Source organism: Pan paniscus, chromosome 4 (genome assembly GCF_029289425.2).
Source record: "Pan paniscus chromosome 4, NHGRI_mPanPan1-v2.0_pri, whole genome shotgun sequence".
Lineage (NCBI taxonomy): Eukaryota > Metazoa > Chordata > Mammalia > Primates > Hominidae > Pan > Pan paniscus.
In genome coordinates, this window is record NC_073253.2 from 104292522 (window position 1) to 104302379 (window position 9858).

At 34.7% G+C, this 9858-nt stretch overlaps 1 protein-coding gene across 9 annotated transcripts in view; it reads left to right on the forward strand.

Moving 5' to 3' along the window:
• Nucleotides 1-9858, forward strand: part of FER (FER tyrosine kinase) — a 451402-nt gene that overhangs the window by 292024 nt on the left and 149520 nt on the right. For 7 of the 9 annotated variants that reach the window (XM_063604585.1, XM_055112518.2, XM_034960319.3 and 4 more), the window contains 2 exons: nt 7111-7226; nt 9572-9666. In XM_063604585.1, the coding sequence (XP_063460655.1) occupies nt 7111-7226; nt 9572-9666 (211 nt within the window). Of the gene's footprint in view, nt 1-7110; nt 7227-9571; nt 9667-9858 lie in introns of those variants that run through there. The other 2 variants (XR_010112214.1, XR_008625417.2) reach the window with 1 other exon arrangement.

The following is a 9858-nucleotide window of genomic DNA, read 5'->3' on the forward strand; positions in this document are numbered from 1 at the left end:
TATATTGCCACAAGGCACATTACACATTAACTAGAACACAATGCTATATCTTCTCAATATTGTGATGCTCACTGAAATAGATGTGTGAAAGTCTTTGAAAGATTTAAGGATGATTCTTAACATTTAAGAATATTGTATGTGTGTTTTCCCCTGGAAGGACTAAAAATCATAATGATTTTACTTCAGTGTGCAGTAAAGTCAAAACTAGTGAACTGAGATTTGAAAAGAAACAGTGAGACAATAAAAGTTTAAATAAATACCTAATAGTCTTGTTCTTTTCGTTTCTGGTTACATGTGATAGTTGAGAAAAAAATGAAATACTGCCTCTTGGGATTTCAGGATTGTATATAGAATTACAGTATGTAACAACACTGGGCATATTTCAATCTAAAAATGTGGACAAGACACTTGTTTCAATATAAATATTAATTTTATAACTAGTTCTATTAATCAGAAAAAGCAACTATATATAATAAAAGTCCCTTTTCTTCCAATGTAGTTGGAAGTTTCTTTGAACTCATAGGCCGTAGTCAAGTATATGTTATTTAACAATAATGGCAGATACTTGAGAATTAACCAAATGGACTATTTGAAAATTTATTAATAACTTTTATTTATAATTGAGTTCCAATGAATAAGTATTCACTTTTTTGTCAGTGACTTAATTAGTGATTATTTCCATTAATATATAAAAATGTGAATTCATTTTAGCTTATGGTGTGATACAAAAAATAGTTTAAAATCTATATATTTAGGAAAAGCTAACATACATATGAGTGATCAGTACTGAACTTAATTAAGGCTCAGCATTTTAGATGAAGAAATGATTACTCATTACTTTTTTGATTCAAATGTAAACTTGATGAATTGACTATTTTCCCATATTTTAAAAAAATCTCTGAGAAAGTAAATCTCTGTTGAAATAACATAGTTTACAGGATTCTTATCATTTATGATTTTAAAATACCTTTCCCAAAGCATCGAATTGTTATTGGAAAGCAGATTTTTATTGGCATATTTAGTAAGTAAATTCTAAAGAACCTCAAGCTAAAAGCAGTGACTCATATGTTATTTCCTCTGGGTTTATTTCCTCATCCTTAAGGAAATATTTCTTCTTTCCCTTGCTCTAGGTAACTCAGTAGCAGTGACTGGGCCAAAAAATATTACAAAGATTAATTTCCATGATACAATTAAATAATAAATTATAAAACTAAAGCATTTACTGAAATAAAGGCAGAATATGTTTAGAAGGACAGACTTTTTAGTACTATGAAAAAAATATTTTTAGTTAAAGAGAAATATTTCTATTTTTGTGTTTAGTTTATGCTATAAAGTATTAGGAGGAATTTATCTCCTTAGACTATTTCAAAGAATAATTTTTTTCTCAACGACAAGTAATATGTCAGTCTTAATGAATTTATTTTAAATAGAAGACTGTGACTTTGAGGCAGTGTGTAGCTTAATTTCATCCAGTAGTTTTAAGTACAAGAAAATGGTTATTTAACATTTTTCACTGCCTATTTTAAATAATCATTTACAGTATACTGCTTAAGAGTACATGGCTAATTAAGACAATTAGCCATGATTCCTATTGTTAGAGACTTTGGAGTTAAGTTGTAATATAAGGTAATGGCAGGAACGCTGAGGGTTTTTTTTTTTTGTATTCAGCACTATATTTTTAGTAGACTGTACTTGATATACAGTATCAGATGCAGCTATAGTCGATAGTTGGTATTCAACAAATATTCAGTCATCTAGTGTTTTTTGAATGCCTACTATGTGCAAGGCACTCTTCTAGGCATGTTTTACAGTTTCAATGAGCAAGTAGCCAGAAATCCTTTCTCTTATGGAGCTTAATATTCTTTCTAGGAGGAGAAGATAAACAATAAGCATAATAAACAGGTAAATTTTATAATGTTAGAGGGTGCTAAGTCCTGTGAAAAAATAGAGGGATTGGAAGCGTTACTAGTTGTAGTTGCTGTTTTTAGTAGGAAATCCAGATAAACCTTATTATGTTTACTTTTGAATAAAGACTTGAAGGAGGTGGGAAATTTAGCCACATGGACATCTGAGGGAAGAGGGGTCTACGCAGAGTAAACAGCCAATGCAAAATTTGTTTGAAGAGCAAGGGAAGCATTTTCATTTTAACAGTAAGCAAGAGGGAATGTGATAGGAGAGGAAGTCTGTTAGGTGATGAGGGTATAAATTACATTGACCTTGTAAGTCATTGTATAACTTTGGCTTTGATCATGAATGAAATGGCGAGCTGGTGGGCAATTTTGAGAGGAGGAATGGCATGATCTTTTTTAAAAAGTTACTCTGGGAGTTGTGAAAATAGGCTGACAACTTGGAAGGTTAGGAGGCAGTTGAACTTACCTGACTAAAAGATGATGCTAGGTTAAGATGATAGCAATGGAGGTGGTGTGAAGTAGTGAGTTCTGGATGTACTTTTGAAATTGAACCAATTGAATATCCTGATGGACTCTGTATGTGAGGTATTAGAGAAAGATTTCAGTCCTAAGTGTAAAAGATTTCAGGGAACGAGAAGAGGTGTTCAGTTTTGGATGTATTGAGTTTTTCTATGAAACTTCCAAGTGGGGATGATGGAAACTATTGGGTATTAAGTCTGGAGTTAGAGAAAAGAGGTCTGAGTCAAAAGTACAAATCTGGTAGTTGTTAGTATATAGCTGGTACTTACCACAATTAGGTGGATTCAACAGTAGAGTGAGTCTAGATGAAGAAGACAAGAGGATCAAGGATTGAGCGTTGCTCACTCGAACATTAAGAGGTGGAGATAAGAGAAGCAATCCCCAAAGGAGGTTGAAAAGAGCAGCCAAGTAGGAGGCAGAAAACCAGGAGATATGATGCCTTGGAAGACAAGAAGAGAAAGTATATACCAAGGAAGAGAGTGATCAGTGGTGTCAGATGATGCTGAAAAGCCAAACAAGATGGGATTTAGCAATGAGAAGATCACTGATGACTTGGCTGAGCAGTTTCCTTGGAATGCTTTAGGTGAAAGCCAGTTTGGAATGGATTTGAGAGGAACGGGAGGAGAGAATTAGCGATAGCAAAGATGTAATTCTTTGAAGTTTTGCTGCAAAAGAAATCAGAGATGTGCGGTGATAGTTTCAAGAGAATGATTTGTGCTTTGTCACTGTTACTGTTTAACTTGAGAAAAATAATAGCATACTAGTTTGCAGTTGGGAATGATCTAGTGAAAATTCATCATTTAAGAGAGAGGGATGAACATTGCTAGAGCGTCATCCTTGAGTAGGTAAGAGGGGATGCAATTTAGTTCATAATGGAGGATTGACTTTAATAGAAACACAGTAGTTCACTTTTTATAACAGCGAGGAAAATTGGTAGGTGGGTCAATATAGGGACAAGAGTCCAAAGTTCTCTTTATATTGCTTCAATTCTTGAAATGAAGTAGGAAGCAAAAGCATCAGCTAAGAATGAGGATGGGAGATTTGAGAAGAGAATAGAAGAGAAGCAGTCATCCAGAAAACTGGGAGTGTGAATGGTCTAAAGAAATATAATATGATTATTGAGTAGCATTAAGGGCCCCCTAAGGGTTTGTGTTCATGAATTTAAAGTTAAATCAGTCAGCATGATTATGGTTTTTCTCCAGCCATATTAGCTTTATAGGTGCAGAATAGGCAGAGTTTTGGATTTAATCAGGCTTGTAGATTTGCTAAGGGAGTTTTACAGATTAACAGAGGAGCAGATAAACTGAGAGTGTATGGGAAGGCAGTTATAATTATTGACCATGGAATTTAAGGTGGAACACAGAAGGAGGAGAATATAATAAAAGAATGACGTAAAAAGTGATAGAACCAAAAGATTGGCAGTTCCTATAAAGTCAAAGGACTTTTGAAGTCTGGATAAGTATTCAAAAAAGAAGAGGAGGTAAGCTAGAAAGATAGAAGCCAACCAGAAGTTGAAATGAATGAGATAGATGTTATACAGCATTTGCATTATTGGTATGGCAGAGTTTAAAGTATGACCCTAGAAAATAGATTGGAGTGCAAGGTAATTGGAGGAGAGATGCTCAAGAAACTGAGAGTTTGAATTGTTGGAAGGTCCTTTAAATGTCTATTGAAATTACAAAGAATTAGGACACTGGGTAGACTGACAGTTACCCAACAGCTCAAATTGCCAATAAACAAAATATTTTCAAATTCAGTAAATGACTGCTGGAGTGAGGAATAGTGGGTAATATAATTGAGTGACAAATTATCAAAGCTGAGAGTTTCAGGAATGTGGGAGAGATAATGGTTTAAAGGCAGTGATCAGTAGGTAATAGAACACTGTGTTCTATCTGCAGGGCAATAGTAGGATTATATGTGGGGAAAATAAGTCATCACTGAAGTTTAGATGGCAAAAGGAAGTTCATCCACCATTTGGGTCTTCTCAAGTGAGAGCCAGGATTTTGTTAGAACAGGAAGTTAAAGGAAATGATCAAAGAATAGATTAAAATATAATTTTGATGTTGGGCCATGAATTCCAGAAGGCACTATGCAAGTCGGAGAAAGATGAGAAAGAAGGATCAAGTAGAAGTATGCTGAATCTGAGGGACCTGGAGAGGGAGAAATGAAGATTAACCGAGGACCAGGGTCATCTTACATTGACTGACATAAACACAGTCAAGGGGCATAAGATTTGTCCTCAGGGACTGAAGGGCAGCAGCAGAGATGAAGTCATGCTTCATGACTTTTTGTCTCACCCCTTGCATCTTAGAAAGGTTACCCTGATTCAGAATCTCAATTCTGTCACCTAAGCTGATCTTATATTCAGTCCCTCACCTCCCCTTTAAAGCAAAGGTTTGCGTTGAATGATGATTGAATGATACAGAGTGATGAGTGTCCTGAGCTTCCTCCTCACCTCTTTGGATAGAGAAGAGGTGGTCTGGGAAAGCATAGTCATTTCTCAGTGTCTGAAGACTGTCCCCCTGACCACCGTTGATAAAGTTGACATTCTCTGGATAGTGGTTGCTAAATTAATGTTTAAATTTTTCGAATGCCTAGTACGTGCCAGTACCTCTTAAAATAGGGCAGAAACCATTAGAATGACACAAAGGGCAATGGGGATATATGTATTCAGGGACAGGAGACATAATTTTGGGAAAATCAAGAAAGTCTTCATGAACAAGGGGCATAAGAAATGGACTTAAAGACGAAGTATCAGCTTCTGATTGGAGGTGGGCGTTTTCCACAGAGGGAAAAATGTAGAAAAGGCATGACACGTATTTAGGGATCACTATGTATTTGAGTTCAGAACACATGTAACAGTTGGGGGTTATAATGTGGAGCTATATAGAGGCCAAGAAAGTGATAGTAATTGAAGGATGGATATTGAGCAAAGCAGTAGTATAATCAAAGTTTTCTCTAGGAAAGATTAATTTGGCAGTGCTGTTGTAGGTGGATTGGAGAAGTGAGGGACTGAAGATGAGATCAGCTTAGGTAACAGAATTGAGATCATGAATCAGGGTAACCTTTCTGAGATGCAAGGAAAAAAACAAAAAGTATTATGGAGGTAGGGTCTGAATGCTTACAAGGCAAATGATGGTTCTAGTAACTGAAAAAAGTAATATAGCCAGGAATAATCTTTTGATTAATAAAACAGTAAGTTTTAGACAAGCTGAATCGTAAGTGCTTTAGGTAAGTGGAGGCCCAGCAGTAATCATGTAAATTAATATCTTCTCTCAGCTCTACCTCTGATGTAATAAATAATCTGACAATTGTGGGTAAAAGACAATCTCTTGAGAATAACAGATGTGAAGCTCAAATTTTCCTTTTTTAAATTTATCACGAATGTTTACTGTTTAAGTATGTTTATTTTTTATGAAAACATGATCATTGTTTTATAAATATTTGAGTTGACTATTAGATTAAATAGTAAAAATTGAATATAAGACTTGTTAAAAATATTTTAAGGTATTTTAATAATTTTATTTATTAATAAGCAGTAGTTCAAGGTATAAATTTTAACTTGTGAACTTCAAATATTAAGAGTTACATTCATCTTAGTGCTCTAAAACTCAGTAAGTATAGTAGGCTTCTAGTTTAGTTACTTCTTGCTCAACAATAGCATTAAAGTTTATTATAAAATGTTTGCATATGCCGGGTGTGGTGGCTCACACCTATAATCCCAGCATTTTGGGAGGCCAAGGCAGGCGGATCACGAGGTCAAGAGATCGAGACGATCCTGGCCAACATGCTGAAACCCCATCTCTACTAAAAATACAAAAATTAGCTGGGTGTGGTGGTGTGCGCCTGTAGTCCCAGCAACTCGGGAGGCTGAGACAGGAGAATTGCTTGAACCTGGGAGGCGGAGGTTGCGGTGAGCCGAGATTGTGCTGCTGCACTCCAGCCTGGCAACAGAGTGAGACTCTGTCTGAGAAAAAAAAAGAAAAAAAAGTTTGCATAATATGATTATAGCTATGTAAAAAATACATATGCAGTGTAAAAAAACCTAAGAGAATACTCAAGAATAGCTGTTGTGCTAGTGTGTTAGCCTTGTTTATCTTCTCGATAATGTTTTGGATTTAATTTTAAAAAATAGATTTCAAAATTTCATCTCTTCTAAAATAAATACACTATAAATCAGGCGTTTTTTTTTTTTTTGGAGACAGAGTCTTGCTCTGTTGCCCAGGCTGGAGTGCAGTGGTGCAATCTCCGTTCACTGCAAGCCCTGCCTCCCGGGTTCATGCCATTCTCCTGCCTCAGCCTCCCAAGTAGCTGGGACTACAGGCGCCCGCCACCATGCTCAGCTAATTTTTTTGTATTTTTTTAGTAGAGACGGGGTTTCACTGTGTTAGCAAGGATGGTCTCGATCTCCTGACCTCGTGATCCGCCCACCTCAGCCTCCCAGAGTGCTGGGATTACAGGCATGAGCCACCACGCCTGGCCAAATCAGGCATTTTATACCAAAATATGTCCTAGCCATAGAGTAAAGTTAGAAGTTCATATGTCTGATAGAAATTAGTTCATCACTGGTGATATTGACATGTAGGTAAGCACCTCCTCCTCTTTGGTACCTTTCCTTGTATTTGGCAAAGATATACATGCTGTCATTTACCCTAGACAATGAATGTATTTCTATTTTCAGGGAAATTTTGGTGAAGTATATAAGGGCACATTAAAGGATAAAACTTCTGTTGCTGTTAAAACATGTAAAGAAGATCTTCCTCAGGAATTGAAAATAAAATTTTTACAAGAAGCCAAGTGAGTTAAAGTAATCAAAATATGTATTTATTATGTAAATGATGTATTAAAATGTAAGTTTGAAGACATCTGAAATTGTGATTTACTGAAATAGTAGGGGTAAGCACTTTTACAGTATGGAATCCAAAAGTTTGTGCTTTTGTGATAGTCTGCAGATCAATTCAGCAATCATAGTCAAACCAGGTGTTAAAAAGCAGTATTATTCAAGTTCTTAAAATGTTAAGATATTTTGCTTTCATCACACATACATATACATATATGTATATATGCAATACTGTGCTTATGATAAAAATATTAATGTATTATATACATATACTGTACAGCTCACATATACATTTAAGTAGATAATTATATCTGTCCTACCCTCCTTAGATAGCACTGCTTGCTTCTGTTTTCTCAGCTGTTAGGTTTCATTTCTGAGAACCTCAGATTTCTTCTTCAACTGTATAGCTTACATATACATTTAAGTATATACATGTAAGTATATACATTATATACATTATATATATACATTATATACATTTTTATAGCTATCCTTGGTTTAGTTGTACATGTACAAAACATGCATAAATTTTTTATCTTTCTCCAAAGTTACCTTTTTCATTCTCTTAGGAAAGTATACAGCAGTTTTCAAAGATGAGTGAATTTATAACTGTTGATAAGATAATAAAGAATAAGATTTGGTAATAGAAATAATTGGGACAGACAGGCATTTGAGGTAATCTAGTTTATTTTTAGTTCATGTTTAGAGTCCTATAGGTGAGTGCATTATCAAGTAGAAGGGGCTCACTGCCCAGTGTGCTAGAAGCCAATACTGTGACACCAGGTCTTTGAGAAAAGAAAAGCTTACTATTAAACATCAACTCTTAATGATTTCAAAGCAATAGTTATATTAGAAAAGGTTGAGGGGGAGATTCTGAAATTACTAAGTGATTGGTGGAAGGGGAAATGGGAGGCCTGGAAAGTCCTTGGCCACACACAGTTATCTCTTCATGCAATCTCATGGTTCATATGTGCAAATCCAGGGGGAGTTAGTCTGAACCATGCAGTGGAAATTCAGGCTGTGATGTTAGCAAGCTTGTTTCTGCACAGATGCCAGTCAGCCCTATTTGTTCTAACCAATTTCAGCCAGTTCTTTTATAAACAACGGGAGTTTCAGTGATTGAGCAAGTTGTTTCTTTTTTTACGTGCTATCCTGCAAACTCAAGAATTTTTGTCGGTCATTACTGTGTTGAGGTTTTTTTCTTAACTCTTTAGGGACATGGTTTCAAGTCTATCCTACTTTCATAGCCCTCTGATGAAATTTTGCCCTTATCCAAACAAAGTCTACTCTGCTTCAGCTGAAGTCTCTGTTGAAACTCTATTATTCAATTATCCGTTTGCCAACTTTCTCAGAACTTTTGTTTCTACCATTTTGAAATTGATCCTGATCAAGAAAGTATTTAACTATTACAAAATCCAATGAAATGGTTACCCTGTAGCATTTGCCAGTATAAAATGATTTCTTATTTTATGTATTTTAAAATCAAGTGCGTGTGTTAAAAAAAATATATATATATATATATATATATATATATATATATATATATATATATATGTATATATGCTACCCTAGCAGCTTACAATTTTTGGCCCACTAATACTTTTCAGCTATACTTTTGTGGTAGTGACTAAAACCAGATATTATAATTTGAAGGGAGTTGTACATGTTTTAGATTAACTAGTTTTTAACATGATTGTTAATCATTCAGAGTAGATAATAATTTTTAAAAGAATATTAAATTAAGGAGAATTGACTCATTTGCATCCACATTATGTTGCCAATATGTATCAGTATGGTTGGGCCTCTATCTCCATGGGTTCTGTATCTGTGGATTTGATCAGCCACAGAACAAAAATATTAGTGGGGGAAAATGTTGATGATTGCATCTGTACTGAACATGTACAGAATTTTTTTTCTTATTATTCCCTAAACAATACAGTATAACAACTATTTATATAACATTTACATTATATTAGGTCTTAGAAGTAATCTGGACATGGTTTAAAGTATATAAGAGGGTTGCGTGTAGGCTGTATGCAAATATTGCACCATTTTGTATAAGAGACTTGAACATGCATAGATTTCTGTATCCACGGGGGTCCTGGAACCAGTCTCCTACAGATACTGAGGGAAGGCTTTACTCGTTTGTATACACCCAATTTATCATAATTTGGGGTCATACTGAAATTTTAAAAATTGAATTATGATTCAAGAATATTCTAGTTGTAAACACTATTTGTGATCACAAATTAATGCTTTATTATTCAAATGATAACTATTCTTATATTTTCATCTCATCTAGAATTCTCAAGCAATATGATCATCCCAATATTGTCAAACTTATAGGAGTTTGCACACAAAGACAGCCTGTCTACATCATTATGGAACTGGTTTCAGGTAATGTGATCTGAGAATTTTTGCATGATGACATTTTAATGTCATGTTTTATTGTTTTTATATGTTCAGTCTCTTTGATTTCTCCTCATAAAGTCTCCAAGGATTTTGTTTAACATTTCCAGATAACAAAAGAGTCTGTACCTATACTCAGTATTTTTATAGGCTGTAACACTTTACTATTTTCTAGAAAAT